Source organism: Sebastes fasciatus, chromosome 5, assembly GCF_043250625.1.
Source record: "Sebastes fasciatus isolate fSebFas1 chromosome 5, fSebFas1.pri, whole genome shotgun sequence".
In the NCBI taxonomy this organism is placed as follows: domain Eukaryota; kingdom Metazoa; phylum Chordata; class Actinopteri; order Perciformes; family Sebastidae; genus Sebastes; species Sebastes fasciatus.
Window position 1 is genome coordinate 37,967,086 of NC_133799.1, and position 18,040 is coordinate 37,985,125.

Sequence of the window (18,040 nt, forward strand, 5' to 3'; positions counted from 1 at the left end):
ATGAACTGAAACTCATTGAAACTCATTCTGATTTCCCAGTGTGTCCATCTTTTTTGGTCAAAGTCACAATGTTTTATACTAAATAAATGACTAAATAAATACTATTTTTGAAGAATAATGCTTCATAAATATGGTATCTACGGTGACGTATCGGTCACGTGATGAAGTATTGAATATAAGGGAACTGGAAACAGCCTCAGACACCCTGATGGAGGCAAGATGACCGAATACAAATACGTTTGAGTTGTTTTCATTTTGATGGTTTTTCCAAAATAATTTTTGTTTCATTTTGTTCATTTTAGTCTCCATTGTCTGAATCTCAACTTTGGTGTCTGCTGAATGTTCTTTACACTCCCTGCATCACCTCGTGTTTCGTATGTTGAGGTTTTGTCTTTGAATAAAAAAAGAAAAACTATACTTTGAGGTGTGTTCAAGGACACTCAGATATCAAAGAACTGATGAATTGATGACTTAATGTTCAATCTATACATTTTTATATTATTTACTGCCAAAATCATCTAATATCTCATTTCAGTTCACATGCTGTATGAAGAAAATGTATTAATTGAGTGTAGAATATGAACTTTGAAATACTGACGACTGAATTAAAAATGGAAACAGGAAGAATCTGCAGATTACAAACACACACACATACACACAAACACACACAAGATGGCAGACAGGAAGTGTGTTTCTGTGTTGTGGGATACTTTTATCAATCAGATGATTAAAAAACAGCATGAAGAAGAGGAAAAAGGGACGTTAGGAGTGGGCAGGGCTTGAGGGTTGGGTGGTCAGGTGAGGAGGATGCGCTCAAAACAAACACACACGCACGTACGCACGCACGCACGCACGCACGCACGCACGCACGCACGCACACACACACACACACACACACACACACACACACACACACACACACACACACACACACACACACACACACACACAACCCTGCCTGAAGCCTACAGGTGAAAGACTCCTTTTCTGCTCTCCAGTACCTCTTCCTGACAAAACCCACAGCTACTGACAGGGGAGGGAGGGAGGGGTGAGGAGGTGAGTGTGTGTGTGTGTGTGTGTGTGTGAGGGGGGAGCGGTGAGGGAGGTGAGGGGGAGGTGGTGGTGGTGGTTTGTTGGGGTTGACTGGTTGAGGACCTCACCTCGAGGCCCGGTAATGACGGGCCGGTGATGGTGTGTGAAAGCCGTTCGGGGGGAAGAGGAGGAAGAAGAAGAGGAAGAGGTGGAGGCGCCGCTCAACGGAGGGACGGCGCCGCAGAAACCAGACTTCTCTGACTTCTTTAGAACGCCGGCGGGCGAAGGCATCCCTGCCAAGAACCATGATGATGAGGATGAGGAGCGGGTCAGAGGCAGCGTGTTTTGTCTTTATTTTCACATTTCTATGCACCTCCAACCGTTGGAGAGGAGAGGCGGTGGGGGGGAGGAAGGTGGAGGGGGGGGGGGGGGTTGGTTTGGGCGGTAGGGCGGTAGGGCTGTCAATCGATTAAAATAGTTAATCGGGATTAATCACAAATGAATTACATTTTTTATCTGTTCAAAATGTACCTTAAAGGGAAATTTGTCAAATAATTAATACTCTTATCAACATATGAGTGTGCAAATATGCTGCTTAATGCAAATATATATACATATATATATATATATATATATTAGTTATCGTAAAAAAAATTAACAACACAAAACAATGACAAATATTGTCCAGAAACACTCACAGGTACTGAAATTAGCACAAAAAATATGCTCAAATCATAACATGGCAAACTGCAGCCCATATGATCATAAAGTGGGCATATCTGCAAAGGGGAGACTCGTGGGTACCCATAGAACCCATTTACATTCACATATCTGGAGGTCAGAGGTCAAGGGACTCCTTGTTTTTCCTGTCCAAAATTTAGCGTTACTCCGTAGCTTTATTTTTGACTCCTTCGTGACATGCTAGTATGACATGGTTGGTACCAATGTATTCCTTAGGGCTTTTTTTAGTTTCATATGATACCAGTATCTTCACTCTAGCTTTAAAACTGAGCCAACTACAACCAAAAAATTGCAAGTTGCGTTGATGCGCTAAAGAAATTAGTGGCATTAAAACGAATTTGCGTTAACGCATTAACACGTTAACTTTGACAGCCCTAAAAATAAGAATGAATTAATACAAAATAACGCAAAAAATCATCATTATTTTCTTTTATGATACAACTTAGGAATAAAATAGCTGATAGTTTGATGACTTACAGCTAATAATTTATCATCAAATATCAATAACCTGACAGTTATTTGAGAGATTAAAGGCTTTTTATATGAGCAACATTCAAAGTTTTGAAGTCAAAATACTTTTAAACAATCTGAGAGTGGTTTTGGGAACTTTTGGTTATGTTACGTTAAAAATGATACGAGAAGAAATAGTCCCGATGGAAGCAGTCTCACAGGGACTCTGTCTCTGCTCACACATGCTGCCGTTGAATTTAAATGTAATTTATTTCCTTTCACCTGTCCGACGCCGAGCGACCTGAATGGATCAGTGTTTGTGATGCACCTGAAGGGGGTGGGGCTTATAGTGATGGACGGAGGTGCAGCAGGAGGAGGAGGAGAGTGGGGAAGGCTGTGTGTGTGTGTGTGTGTGTGTGTGTGTGTGAGAGTGATGAACAGTTGAAGAGGTTTTGTCAGGTTGAATCGAGGCAGAGTCTGCTCAGCACTTTCTCCATCCTCATCCTTACACCTCTATCTATCTATCTATCTATCTATCTATCTATCTATCTATCTATCTATCTATCTATCTATCTATCTATCTATCTATCTATCTATCAGTCAATTCTTCCTCCCATCTTTCCTCCTCTTCCTGTTGCTCTTCCTGTAACCTCTCTCACCCTCTTTTATCTTTCCTTTCTTTTTCCATCTTTTTTCTCCTCCTTTAATGTGTCTCATTTCTCATCCTTCACTCCTTCATCCCTCCTCTTCCTCTTCTCTGATGTATCAGATAAGTTATCACTTGTAACACACACACACACACACACACACACACACACACACACACACACACACACACACACACAGTCACACACATTTGCGGACACACATGGAGAGGAAAATGTATAGAAGTGTGTGTGCATGACGAGAAATACACAACTGACTTACACACACATACATATACCTTTCTACAGACACACGCATGCTCGCACGCACACACGCACGCACACACACACACACACACACACACACACACACACACACACACACACAGTATCATGCACAGTGTTAAAGTCCATCCAGAAGATGTTTTTTTCTCACAGACATCAACCAATAATAAATAAACAGCCATGATGATATGATGATGATGATGATCATCAGCATGCTGCCAGGTGGGTGGGGTCAGGGTGGAGTGGGGTGATGGGTGACTCACCCATGGGTGCCTCGAGACCAAAAACAAGGAGAAGAGAGGAGATGAGGAGACAAGGGAGGAAAGAAGGAAAGGAAATGGGATGAGGACACAGGACAAGATAGGAGAGGAGTAGGAAGGAGGGAGGAAAGAACATAAGAGGAGGGTGGAGAGGAGGAAAAAAGAGAGGAGAGGAGAGAAGAAAAAAAGGAGGAAAGTAAGAGAGGAGGGAGGAAAAAGATGAGAGGAAAGGGGAAACAAGAAAGGAGTTGATAGGAAGAGAGAAGAGGAGGAAGGAAAGGATGAAAGGAAAATAGAGAAGGAGACTAGAGATAAGAAGAAGAAAAAAGTAGATGAGAGAAGGAGGGAGAGGTGGAGGGAGGAGAGAGGAAACAAGGTAATGAAAGGAGAGGATGAGACAAAACATGAGAGGAAAGGAGATGAGTTGATAGGAGGAGGGGGAGGAGGAAAGGAAAGGAAGAGAAGAAGAGAGGAGGAGAGGAAGAGAGGGGGAGAGATGGTAGGAAGAGGGGGAAGAAGGAAAGGAAAGGAAAGAGGAAGAGGTGAGGGGAGGATGGGGAAGGAGGAGATAAGACGAGAAAATGTGGGAGGAAAGGAGGAAGGAACAAAAGAGGAGGTGAGGAGAAATGGAAATGAGAGGAGGAGAGAGTAAGAAAGAAGAAAGAGGAAAAAAGGGAGGAAGATGCTTGGAATGAGAGGATGAGGAGAAGCAGTAAAAGGAGGAGGAAGAAGAAAAGAGAGGCTGGAAACGATGAGTGAAGGAGGAGGAGGAGGAGGAGGAGGATGAGGAGGAGGAGGAGGAGGAGGAGGAGGAGGAGGAGGAGGAGGAGGAGGAGGAAGATGCGAGTCCACCAGACGAAACCAGACACGTCACAACACCAAAGGACAAACCAAAAACCACCAAGGTATCTATCTAGCCATCGGAAGGAGGTGGAGAGGAGCAGGTAGAGGTGGAGGAGGTGGAGGTGACGGTTTCACAGACACGTATAGAGAAAATAAAAGGCGTGTTCACAGTCTTTACCTTGTCGGGAGATGAATGAGCTAGCTAGAGAGCCACGCAGCTTATATCCAGCTTTCCAACGCAAGACGGAGGAAAGAAAGAAAAGAAACCAACAGAGGAAAGAAAAAGAAAAGCAGCATGAATATACTGAGAGAGAGAGAGAGAGAGAGAGAGAGAGAGAGAGAGAGGTGGAGGTAGTACCTCAACAATATAGTATTTATATTAAGTGTGTGTCCAAGGTCATCGCACGCACACACACACACACACACACACTCAAACACACACAAACCCCTGCTTAAATCTGGATCCCAGTGATGGATTGTGTGTTTAGATAACTTTAGCCTGTTAGCAGCTAACAGCAGTATCTGGTGTGTGTGTGTGTGTGTGTGTGTGTGTGTGTGTGTGTGTGTGTGTGTGCTGTTACTGAGTGGGACCCCATTGCTCCATCCCAATGTGATCAGATCAGTCAGACCACATCTGTCTGACTCACACTGTGATCAGATCTTAGCCAGCTGCAAAATGACATCTGTGCGGTTCTCCGCCGCTTCCTGTTATCTCAAGCTGCCCGTCAAAATAAAAGCTACAGACGAACACTACCTGTTGCTTCAGTAGACTCTCTGTCATAGTGTAGGCTCCTGGCATTCATCCTGTTGTCTGCACCTCACTAACTCTCCTGTTATTTCAGATCCAGCCGCTTCCTGTTGCGCTGCACTAACATAGGACACCTGACCTTCCCCGCGCACTTACTCACATGTTTCCCTCACTAATTTCTGTAAATGTCAAGACATTTTCCACAGGAAGTGAAACTCTGTATTTTTTGGAGAATTTGCATGATGTCATTATATAAATCTTACCTTTAAATGTTTAACTTATTTTTTGGGGAAAATACACATAAAAAGCATTACTCGATCTTATGGCATGTTTTGGTTAAAAGTATGCCCATTTAATTGAACTGCAGCATCCCATTAAAGCAGCAGTCGGCAATATTGAAGCAAATATGATTAAAAAAAAAATTTTTTATGAAACGGTCACTATATTCTGACAGTAGTACATGAGACAGGTAATCTGAAAAGAATCATGTGCTTCTGTCTTCTCCAGTGCTCCTAATGGCATCTACAAGATTTCACAGACCGGAGGAAAACAACCAATCAGAGCCGAGCTGGAGCCTTGCCGTCTATCAGCAGCTGTCAATCACTCGCCAACTCTGATCAAACGGTCAAACTAGGCAGCGCCGATCAAATATGAATCGATATTCTGTTACTGTAATGCTTATTTCTTGCCTCAAATGTTTTCAGAAACACATCTTAGTGTACTGTACTAAAGTTTGTGACCAGGCAGCCATGTTGAGATCAGTTGAGAAAATAAATACCAAGCACCGCCCACCAGCCGGAGCACACTTTCTAATTTTACAGCTAAACCGTGCACTACAAGATGATTCTGAAAACTTTTGAGGAGAGAAATAGGCATTACAGTAACAGGATATCGATTGATATTTGATCAGCGCTGCCTAGTTTGACCGTTTGATCAGAGTTCGCAAGTGATTGAACCTCCGTTTAATGAACAGCCAATAGGAACGCTCTCTCTGAAATGACCTGTGATTGGTCAAAGTCTCCCGTCACAGGCTGAAAGCCTGAAAACAGAGCCATGAGGAGGAGCAGAAGTCTAGTTATCTCTCAGAACACTTGAATTACAATATGCTGAAAGGTTACTATGGCCCAATGATGCCAAAAACATTGTGCCTACCCCGACTTTAAATAGGAATTCAGATGTACAGTATAGTGAAGTGTTTTTTTGCTGTTGTTCAATGAAAGTTCAATACATTGTTAAATGAGTCAGCTCATTAAATTACTTGACTAAATTGTTGATTTTTTCATTTTTATTAGAAAGGTTTATAATTATATCTGCTTATGATGGTAAAAGATTAAGTTCGCCTTTTGTGACTGCCCACCAGGTTTTGACCCTCGCCTGCCTTTTCACTTCAAGTGAAGTGAACTTTTATCTCAATCGGTCTGTCAGTGAGTCGTTCTTTTGGGTTTAAGCTTTCTGTTATTTCTGAGCTGTTACAATAAGTAACATTAGCCCAGGTAACAAGGCTTCTGAAGTAGCATATGAATGACCTCATCTGTCACCTGACCCTTGCCTTGCACGTCGTACCAGAGTCCCTCTGCCCCGCCAACCTGATCTGCATACTGAGATCTGATCACACTCCAGTCCCGATAACAAGAACACTTATCAATATGCAAACTTAAAGGATCAGATGTCATCATTCAGATAACGTATCCAGATACAGATCACAGGTTATTACTGTGCGGAGGAGATGGGGTCTTTACAAGTCTTCATAAGTGTGTTTGTAGTCAGGTATAGAGACACAATCACTAACACACATACTCTTTGTACACACATGCAAACAGTCATTCTTATGTACCTCTAAGTCCTGAACACAAATATACTGTATATGCACACACACACTCTCATAAACCTACAGTTTACACTGTTTACATACTTGCATGTCACCTACGTCCTCTCTCTCTCTCTCTCTCTCTCTCTCTCTCTCTCTCTCTCTTCTCTCTCTCTCTCTCTCTCTCTCTCTCTCTCTCTCTCTCTCTCTCACACACACACACACACACACACACACACACACACACACACACACTCCCCTCCCTGCTGTAAGCATCACCTTCACACTGTTACATGAAAGCTCTGTTTCCAAAGCTGCTTTGGAAACAGCGGGTTAAAGTTGAGATGTGTATGAAGTGTGTGTGTGTATGGTGGAGGTGGAGGCGACGGAGGAAGGGGTGGGTGGTGGTGGTAAATTATGGGGTTGGGGTTATTAGAGGACGTGGTTGCTGTGGCGACGGGGGTACCTACCTGGCTCCACGTCGTGCCAGCTGCTGGCCTGGCTGCCGCTGCCCGGAGATCGACCCTGACTGGGGTAGTAGGACTCCTCGCCTGGACTGTCCACGTCCTCCTCCATGCACTTTATCCTCTTTGCAGAGCTGGACACACACACACACACACACACACACACACACAAAGGAGAGACAGAGCGGCATTGTTAATTCTTGCATTGTTCTGATAATTGTTCCTTTGGTTGGTGGACATGGTATTAAGGACAATAACAGGCTTCCAGAGGCCTGTACTGTGATGGTAAATGGACTGCATTTATATAGCACTTTTCTAGTCTTCCGACCACTCAGAGCGCTTTACACTACATGTCAGCATTCACCCATTCACACAGCATTCGGGAGCAATTTGGGGTTAGGTGTCTTGCTCAAGCTCTACCTGCTCTACCCCTCTGATGTTCAACATATCCAGGGTATCTTCTCGTTATCTGACTTAACTAACCCTAACAACCACGATCGCGCTAAACTGGTCCTACGAAGGTGGTTTTCAGGTAAGTCAACAGGGTTTCTCAATCTGGCTATGAACACGTTCACATAAAGGGCGCTGTTTGCAGCATATGACCAACAAACATGGACAAGTCTACTGTCAGCAGAGCGGCACATTTTACAAACTAGGAGCAAACTATAACATTAGACAAATATGAAGAAGATGGATTATGACTGTAACTTCTTCGATTTGTGTAATATTATCATACGATCCTCGCATCAAGCTCTGATTGGTCAGTAGGAGGTGCTTTTAGATGAGCTGCTCCAGAGCAGGTTAGCTGTTCAGCATCAGTTACCATGGCGATCTACCCCGGTAAGAAGTGATCCACCGTTCAATTCAATTCAATTAATTTTTATATAGCGTCAAATCAAAACAGAAGTTATCTCGAGACGCTCTAGGACCGTTGTAGGACTGAAAACCCTGAAAGGTTAACCCTGAAGTTACGTTGCTAACCCCAAATCCTGCATCGTAGTACAGGCCTCTGGTGTGCTGTTGAAAATGAAAACATTACTTCTTACTTTGGTCACTTGTGTCCATTAACCAGTGAGTTAACTGATAATGTAACATGCAACATACTGAAAGTATTTGATCGTTTAATCAAAACAATACCAGAAACTAAAAAGCTCCAGGAACTAAACCGTAAAAAGCTAAATCAGGAACTAAAAGTCACTTGTTTGCACTTCAAAAAGACCAATAATGGATTGAGTGTGAAGAGAAGTGAGGGCTTTCTTCACATCAACACAAATTAAGTTGTTCTAGCTGTTTATTGGTGCACACAACTGAAGAATAAACAGATGTTGTAAAGGAGACATGCAGAGGTGGAGTGGGATGTACTTTAGAATATAACGGCATTGAAACAATTAGGATATTAAGCTAAGTTCTGACTTATTCGCTACTTTTAGACAAGTCCAAAGGTCGACGCTGTACACAAGCATCGTATTTGACCAATTAGCGTCACTCAGTAAAGCAAACTCCAACGTGAAAGACCAGATATACTCCCGAGACAGACCTGCAGACCTTGGTCTGCATGTGAGCAGTCCCTGTAAACCCTCTTGTAGATGCACAAAAGTTTCATTTGCACTTAAGGGTTCTGGGATCATGGAAAAGTACTACCTCTGGATCAGGAACTAAATTTAGACCCTGATGCCTTTGGTCAAAATGCAGGTAAAGTTCCTGAGTTCCTAAAATTTCTCGTGGGTTCTTGGAAAAAGAAGTCCTGCAGTGAAAATTTTTTGAAACTCTCGTCTCTGCCGCTGCTTCTCATTGAGCTCAAACACAGTTTAATGGAGCACATTTGATTTTATAAACAGGAAACTCACATTTAATTGACTTTAGTTTACATAATTTCTTGCTTCCAGCGCAGATGTGGCTAAGGGGAATTAGTACAGTAAAACCTGATAGAAAGATGCTATAAAATAGTCTTTTAATCAATAAAACAAATAGACATGTCTTTCAACATCTTTCAATCATCTGATCCTTAAAGGGACTATTTGTAACTTTGTACGCGCATAAATGTATCGGGTCGTCACACATGCGCGCTCACATATGCGCGTTCGCGTGTGGCCGCTGCCTCTCCAACTCTGCCTGCCTGCCTTCGCTCAGAGAGCGCGCGCGTTCTCAGCTCGCTCCACCTCTAGACGTGAACGCGCGCTCACTCCTCACTGCAGAAGAGTTAGTTTAGCTCTGAGAATATCTAGTGAATGCACAGGGGACGTTTGTGCAGAAAAAAAATGCTGCAGCTCCTCCAGACCAACAGAGGTTTACCGTGTCTTGTGAAGTGACGGAGCTCATTAGCTAGTAACGTTACCCTCTCGTTACCGACCGGGTGCCGGTGTCTCCTCTGCTCTCTCCGGCTGCGGGAGGAGAGAGCAGGGAGACACGCTGCAGAGCGCCGCTGCTTCAGCCTGCACTTAGGCAGGAAAAGCCAACACTAGGATCAGATCTAAATCATGTTCATGGAGAGACCTTCGTCTGGTCAGCTAACATTACTGCCAAGCAGCTGAAATATAGAGTGATATTGTGGTTTTAGCTGACGTGTGTCGCCTCACTGTTTTGAGTGATGCTCGTTCAGGTATATTGAGAGCGAGCAAGCGCGAGCCCGGCGCTGACTTTCGTTGATTTCACGGCCACAGGTGTCGCTGTTAAGAAGCATTTCTGAAAGTTACAAATAGTCCCTTTAACTGCACTATAAATCTACAGTATACTTTGAGTTTAATTTTGCACTATTGCACTACTATGTCCACTTTACACATGTTTATGTACAGCCAAAATGTATTGTTTATAAGTATTGTATAGATTTGTACTTATTATTGATAAGTCTTGTATGGATTTTTACTTATTATTGATATATATTGTATAGATTTCTGCTCATTAACGATAAGTATTGTATAGATTTTTGCTCATGTTATTTGTCTTTTTTACTCTAGACTGCTGTAACGATAAAATTTCCCACTGGGATTAATAAACTCTGCCGCTCTCTCTCTCTCTATCTATATAAGGTATTTAAGCAAGCAGCAGAAGCTGTGTGTGACTTGGTGCTCTGCATCATTACTGTATGAATGATGGTAAACAGCATCTTAATAAGGTTAAAAAAACACAGTGAACATGTCCTTTAATGAGACCTGCTGCACGCTTCAGTTACCTTCACTCTGTTTCAGGCTTTTATGTGTCAGAGCGGAGCAGAGTTACATCAGCTACATGACCACTCATTAACACACGCACACACACGCACACGCACACACACACACACACACACACACACACACACACACACACACACACACACACGCCAAAGGCCTCTCATTCACCAGATGTGATTGTTTAACAGGAGGTTAAGACATTTAAGTGTGTGCATGTGTGAGTTTGTATATATATGTGTGTGTATGTGTGTTGTGTGTATGACCTGCATGTACACAGTGAGATGTATGAATAAAGAGTCTTTGACATTAGTGTAGACTTAAATATTACCATATGGACCTGCTTCACTGCCTCGCAGCACTTTGTGTGTGTGTGTGTGTGTGTGTGTGTGTGCGTGTGTGTGTGCGTGTATGTGGGAGGTCTCTGGAGAGGTGTGTGGAGTCAGAGAGGAAAGAGAAGAGAAAGAGGGAGTGTAAAAAGACAAGAGGACACACACGGAAACACACACACACTCTAATCTGAGTCAGTGGTTCACTATTATATGTGTGTGTGTGTGTGTGTGTGTGTGTGTGTGTGTGTGTGTGTGTGTGTGTGTATGCGTGCATGTGTGTGTGTGCGTGTGTGTGTGTGTGTGTGCGTGCTGCAGGGCAGGTATCTCAGCAGACAGACAGACGACTCTTGCGACCGCATCGATTTAACAGAAGAGGTCAGGGCAAACCCTGCAAGCATGTGTGTGTGTGTGTGTGTGTGTGTGTGTGTGTGTGTGTGTGTGGTTAAGCTTTGTGAAGGCTAAACATGAAACTGTATTACTGAGGACACACAGCTCTGTAACACATGTGTGTGTGTGTGTGTGTTTGTTGTACACATGTACAGCATGTACATTAATATGTATGATTGAATGTTTGTGTTCATTGATATTCATTCTAATGTGTTTTTTGAAGATGTGGACTAGATGTGGTGTGTTCAGTAAAAGTACTGAAAGTAAAAGTACTCATTGTGGAGTAAAATATTCTCTGTCAGTGTTTTACTATTATATATGATGATACAGTACTTGAGGAAATGTACTTAGCTACATCCCACCACTGCATATACAGTACGTCAGTAAGGAGTTTGGTCTCAGTTAGGGCTGTCAAAGTGAACGCCATAATAACGCCTTAACGCAAATTTGTTTTAACGCGACTCCTTTCTTTAACGCATTAACCCAACTTGCGATTTTTAGGTTGTAGTAGGCTCAGTTTTAGAATGCAGATACTGGTATCATATGAAACTAGAAAACCTGATGAATCCATCGGTACCAACGGTGTGGTCTTGAGAGTTGGATCTAGGGCGTGTTTGTGTATGTACCTGGAGGAGGAGGTGCTAGGTAGTGGTCTCCTCATGGCTCCTGGACTCATGCTGTAGTAAGAGGAGCTGTCCAGGTCGGCCAATGAGAAATTAGGACCGGTACCGGCTGCGATAGGTGCTGAAAAGGAGAAAGAGAGAGAAGGAAAGCATTAATACACACGTTGAAGTATTTCACATCACCACTTTTTTTATATACCTAATGTATCATCCCTCCAGTTGTTCTGGGTCTGCCCCGGGAGGTCTTCCCAGCTGCCTAAAAAGCCTCTAAAGGGAGGCGTCTTGATCCTGAACAACCTCAACTGGATCCTTTCAATGTGAGGGAGCAGCAGTTCAAGTTCTGATCTCCCTCTAACTGTCTCTGAGGATGAGCCCAGACGGCCGACCAGACAGTTCATGACCACAGGTGAAGGTTGCACCGTAGATCGACAGGTAAAATACGTAACTTCATCCTCAGACTCAACTGCCTTTTCGCCATGACAGTACAGTACTGCTACATTACTACTGCCTGTTGATCTCATGTTCTATCCACCACACATTAACTCATGAACAAGACCCTGAAATACTCCTCCACTTGGGGCAGTGACTCAATCCCAACCCAAAGGAAGGAATCCACCATTTTTTGAGGAATTTAGGAGTTTTAGCAGCCTTGGGGGAGTTTCCATTCTGTGGTTGAAGATTTGCCCTACGATGGGTATTATTTAGACTGATATCAGTAAAATCAGACTTTAAACTGGACAACCTTTGAGACACATAAATAAATAAACAAATCAATAAAACAGAACCGTATTCCTGGCGGCGTGGAGACGGCTAGAAACACTATTTAGACCTTTATGTTGTACAATAAGGAGCTGTGTCCACGAAAGCATTTTTTCCTGAGGCCAGCGTATTTCTTTTAATGCTTTGCAATGGGAGTGCCGCGTGTTTGCACTGTGGTAAAAATGCTGAGTTGAAAAATGTTCAACTTTGGGTAGAACGCTACGTTTCTCACTGTCACTTTTTTACCCAGCTGTCCAATCACAGAGGAGAAGGGACGGGACAAATAGCTTACCACAAAGATGTGATCAAATGTGTTTTATTATGAGTATGTTGTGATCTTATTGTGTATGTTATGCTATTGTTTTTATTGTTTTCACTGTGGACTTTATGTTGTCCTCGTGTCTGGAGCACTGGGCTAAACCAATTTCCCCGTTTGGGATAATAAAGATGATCTGAATCTGTATCTGAACGGAACAATCGTACTCGCTGAGATTTTTCCCATAAAAGCTCATGAACCCACACTTTCCTTCATACAGAGCAAGTACTCTACCTTTTGCCAATATGTTTACTTCCGCGGATATTTCGCAGCTAGACGCACCCAAAGCGTCTCAGCTGAAAAAATGCTGCTCCTCCAAAGTACTCTCAACGCTCCCAGCTGAGCATTTTCATTAATATTGAATATCAGTGCATATTTTTAAATACATTTGTTTTCAATCTAATTCTAACCAAAGTAATTTGGGGAACCAAGGGGGCCCCCTAATGACTTTACGTAATTTCCTAAAAAAGAAAAATGTACTTTGATACGAATTATAAGTTAAGTCTAAAGGCCTTTGCACACCAAGTTCGTATATTGTTTGGGTTGTTTGACCACTCAGAGACACCTACCATGCAAACGCCTTCATCCTAAATGGCATGATAAACATTCACTTGGCCTCCCAGCACAGAGCACTTTATGATAAAGAAATAAAAGAATACAGAGATGCAGAATATAAAGATAGATTGTGGCAGGTGATCGCAGAACAGTTTGGAATCAAGAATGGTCACAAAACAAAGGATGTACGAAAGATTAGACAAACAGTGATTGAGCTCTAGGCAGCTAAACGATAGCTTCTTGCTAATGTCAAACATTCGTTAGCCCCGTTTGGGCTAATGGGTCAGCGCTAACCATTACACCCACATCATTCATTCAGTTTCATCTTGTACTGGGAATTTTCGCAACGAATAGAATAATAAAACGCATCTGACTCAGCGGGTAAGGTTTCTTTGGGTGAAGTTTTTTGTCGGATTACACATACGAAACATACGGACCTGATGACCTTTAGGCAGTTATTTGAGATAACAAGCAGTTGTTCATATCCAGAGGAATTCCCTTGAAAGAACTGCTCCGTTTAAATAAAACTTGAAAATTAAAAAATACACGATGAATAAAACATCTAAATAAGTGAACAAACTTTCTCCTTGTTTCGGGAGGTGCTGGAGTAGGTGAATGCAGGGACTTCAATATTTGTCATTTTCTTCTTCACTTTAGTCAAAGTTTTCTTGCACAAGTCATATCTTCAAGGAAAACATGATTGTCATCATTCCCACTGAACAAACGCCATGATGAGAAACTCCTATTATACTGTATTTGCTGCATCACCTCCCTCTGCTGCGTGTTAATGCCACACTAATATGTTTATGTTTCCATGTTAAATATTAGGACAGGGGTCTAATGGTGATATGATGTAATAGTTGTATATGAGAGCAGTTAGTGCAGGGCATTAGCATCTATCAACAAAAACAAACTGCACTCCTCTTCCTCTTTTCTCTCCTCCCCTCTCTGATGTGTCCATCTTCTGCCATTTACCCTCCTCCGCAGATCTCTCTCTCTCTCTCTCTCTCCCTCTCTCTCTCTCTCTCTCTTTCTCTGGAGAGAGCAGCTTTTGCACAAAGGCCTGCGAGGGCTTTCACTATTAAAGGAGAAAGCGAGCGAGCGAGGGGCAAGAGAGAGTGGGAGACAGAGAGAGAGCGAGAGGGAGAGACAGAGAGAGAGAAGGAGAGAGAGAGAGAGAGAGAGAGAGGGAGAGAGTCGGCTCTTTGTTGTCAAATGCTTCAATTTGAAAATCCTGCTGAACAAAGGCAGCAATCAGCTTCAAACCCGGACATCCGTCTAGCCCCTCGCCTCCAGCCCCCTTCACCCCCACCCCCCCCCTCTTCCATCCCTCCTCTTCATCGCTTTATTGACAGAGAGCATGATGGCGTGATGGGATGAAAGGAAGAGGAGGAGGAGGAGGAGGAGGACTGACAGGACCTGGTGGGTAGTTTTCTGCTGAGCTCAGCAACGTGAGCTCACTCTATCTATCTATCACTCTCCCTCTCTCTCTCTGTCTGCCCTGCAGAGATAGTAATGGTCTAAGAGCAGCACGCACACACACACACACACACACACACACACACACACACACACACACACACACACACACACACACACACACACACACACTTGTTCGTACACTTTCCCCAAGGTCTAACATGTAATACTTCATGTGCAACTAAGTACAACCAATATAAAACTATGCAAATGAAGTAATAAGTGCTGCGTGTTTCACCATGTATTGTATATCAGTATGTTTACTACTGGTCAGGCAAGTATGCTGAATTAGCTATTAGCAGCTCCATGGATGGATATGCAATGCCAAAGTCAATTTCAAATAAATAAATGTGACTATGAAATAAATACATATGGCTATGAAATAAATCCTGAAATACATAAATTAGGCAATAAATATATAGAGAAATTGAATATAAAAATATAAATGAGTCAATATGGTTCAATAAATAGATGAATAGGTTTGTATTTAAAAAGTACATTTTTCAAAGGACCACTTTGATTTATTTCAGGGGACTTTTAATTCCTAATATCGCATTTATTTCCCAGCTCTTTTTATTTCCACCTGTTATATTCAAATTAGGGCTGTCAATCGAATCAAATATTTAATTGTGATTAATCGCATGTCCATATTTAATCATGAATAATCGCAAATTGATCACACATTTTGTATCTGTTCACAATGTACCTTAAAGGGAGATTTGTCAAGTATTTAATACTCTTATCAACATGGGAGTGGGCAAATATGCTGCTTTATACAAATGTATGTATATATTTATTATTGGAAATCAATTAAATGGAATGGTAAATGGACCTGCTTTTATATAGCGCTTTTCTGGTCTTACGACCACTCAAAGCTCTTCAACAACACAAAACAATGACAGATATTGATCCAGAAACCCTCACAGGTACTGCATTTAGCATAAAACAATATGCTCCAATCATAACATGGCAAACTGCAGCCCAACAGGCAACAACAGCTGTCAGTGTGTCAGTGTGCAGTGTGCAGACTCGTGGGTACCCATAGAACCCGTTTACATTCACTGATCTGGAGGTCAGAGGTCAAGGGACCCCTTTGAAAATGGACATGACAGTTTTTCCTCGCCAAAACGTAGCTTAAGTTTGGAGCGTTATTTAGCCTCCTTCGGGGCAAGCTAGTATGACCTGGTTGGTACCGATGGATACCTCAGGTTTTTAGTTTCCTATGATGCCAGTATCTGCACTCTAGTTGCGTTAATGCGTTAAAGAAATTAGTCACGTTCAAACAAATTTGCCTTAACGCGTTATTAACGACCTCACTCCCTGCCACCAGGAGACTAGTTTCCTGGGAGAAGAGCAGACGTCAGCTCCGGAGACAGACCTTCATTTAGAGGAGGGACTTCTACTACTTGCTAACTAATTCTTGTGCTGTTGCTTTGGTCTGAATCTGGGAGATAACCACGCCCCTTTCATTTGAATAAAACAGGTGGAAATAAAAAGAGCTGGGAAATAAATGTGTCATTAGGAAATAACAGTCACCTGAAATAAATAAAAAGTAATCCTTTGAAAAACTTATTATTTATTGAACTATATAAGGTAATTTATATTTCCATTTATTTGAAAATTTATATAATTTTTTTGCCTCATTTATTTATTACAGGATTTATTTCATAGGCATATTTATCATTCATTTATTTATTTATTTAATATTGACTGAAATGGCATTCCACAGATGTACAGACAACAATCACTGGATTACTTTGATACTCCAGAAAACTTAAAAACATCATGATTTTCAGGCACATTGTGTCTGTAATGAACATTGCAGCCTGCACGGGGCGCTACCAGGACTTTAAACTGTGTCGTGGTTGATCTCCATCTTTCTGTATTTCTCTCTGTCTCTGAGTTCTTGAGGTTGAGTTTTGATGCTACGGCCTGGCTGTTCACCAACTAAAGCTTCATTTCATCTTTAATGTATTGATAATGTTTTTAGGTCACTTTCTCTAATATTTTATTATTAACTCGTTTAAATATCACATCAGCTGGTGTTCCTATGTTGTAATATTAAAATCATAATTAATAAATGATTCACCAGATTCACAGCTTTCTTATACTGCTGGTATACTGCTTTTGATTTGAATGATTCATTGTCCATGTATAGCCAACAGTATTATTATTATTGTTGTTATCATTATTATTATTATTATTATTGAGATTAAACATCTTTGTGCCATTTGTGCTGTGGTTCCCATAAGGTGTTGGCACACCACCAGGTGTTTGTGTGTGTGTGTGTGTGTGTGTGAGTGAGTGTGTGTGTGTGTGTGTGTGTGTGTGTGTGTTGCCAGGGGCGACAAAGGGCAGGAGGAAGGAGGGATGGATGAGTTTGAACCATGCAGGCCTCCAGCTTTATTCATCTTTTCATCCCTGCATCGCTCTGTGTGTGTGTGTGTGTGTGTGTGTGCGCGCGCGCGCGTGTGTGTCGGGTGGGAATGCCTCCAGACGAAGGTACTGGGAGGTGCCAAGTGGGTCATCTGCCTTCTTATCTCTTTGTGCGTGTGTTCTCTGTAGATGTGTGTGCGTGTCTTTATGATGTGTGTGTTCAGTGTGTGTGTGTGTGTGTGTGTGTGTGTGTGTGTGTGTGTGTGCAGTGGGAGTGTTATGCCATCATATCAACTTAATCCCCAAATCCTTACGTCTAATATCAGCTCTCCTGACACACTGGGAGGAAAGTGTGTCTGTGTGTTTCTGTGTGTGTGTGTGTGTGTGTGTGTATATGAAATTTGTGTCAGTGCCAAGGTGCGCCCCTGGCACTCCAGACACGCATCTGTGTGTATGTGTGTGTATGTGTGTATGTGTGTGTGTGTGTGTGTGTGTGTGTGTGTGTGTGTGTGTGTGTGTGTGTGTGGAGCAGATTGAGCTTGTTACAAGTGTCTATAAACATCAAAGTGGTTCAGAGACACAGAGAGAGACCTGCAGCTCTCAGTGCCGTCTGCGCAAATTACAACATATAGCCGACGTACTGTATATGAGTATATACAGTACGTATTCCGTATATACAGTATATATTTGTATCATACAACAGTTCTCTGTAGGTTTGTTGCTGGTGTTTAACCTGACACTCAGGGTTGTTACAGTCCTGCTGTAGATACCTGCT

General features: G+C 42.4%; 1 protein-coding gene across 4 annotated transcripts in view; it reads right to left on the reverse strand.

Moving 5' to 3' along the window:
* The window catches only part of nfia (nuclear factor I/A), a 266,171-nt gene that overhangs the window by 22,918 nt on the left and 225,213 nt on the right, over nt 1-18,040 (reverse strand). For 2 of the 4 annotated variants that reach the window (XM_074636630.1, XM_074636632.1), the window contains 3 exons: nt 11,784-11,901; nt 7,281-7,408; nt 4,434-4,484 (listed from right to left, as the gene is read on the reverse strand). In XM_074636630.1, the coding sequence (XP_074492731.1) occupies nt 4,434-4,484; nt 7,281-7,408; nt 11,784-11,901 (297 nt within the window). The remainder of the gene's footprint in view (nt 1-4,433; nt 4,485-7,280; nt 7,409-11,783; nt 11,902-18,040) is intronic. The other 2 variants (XM_074636631.1, XM_074636634.1) reach the window with 1 other exon arrangement.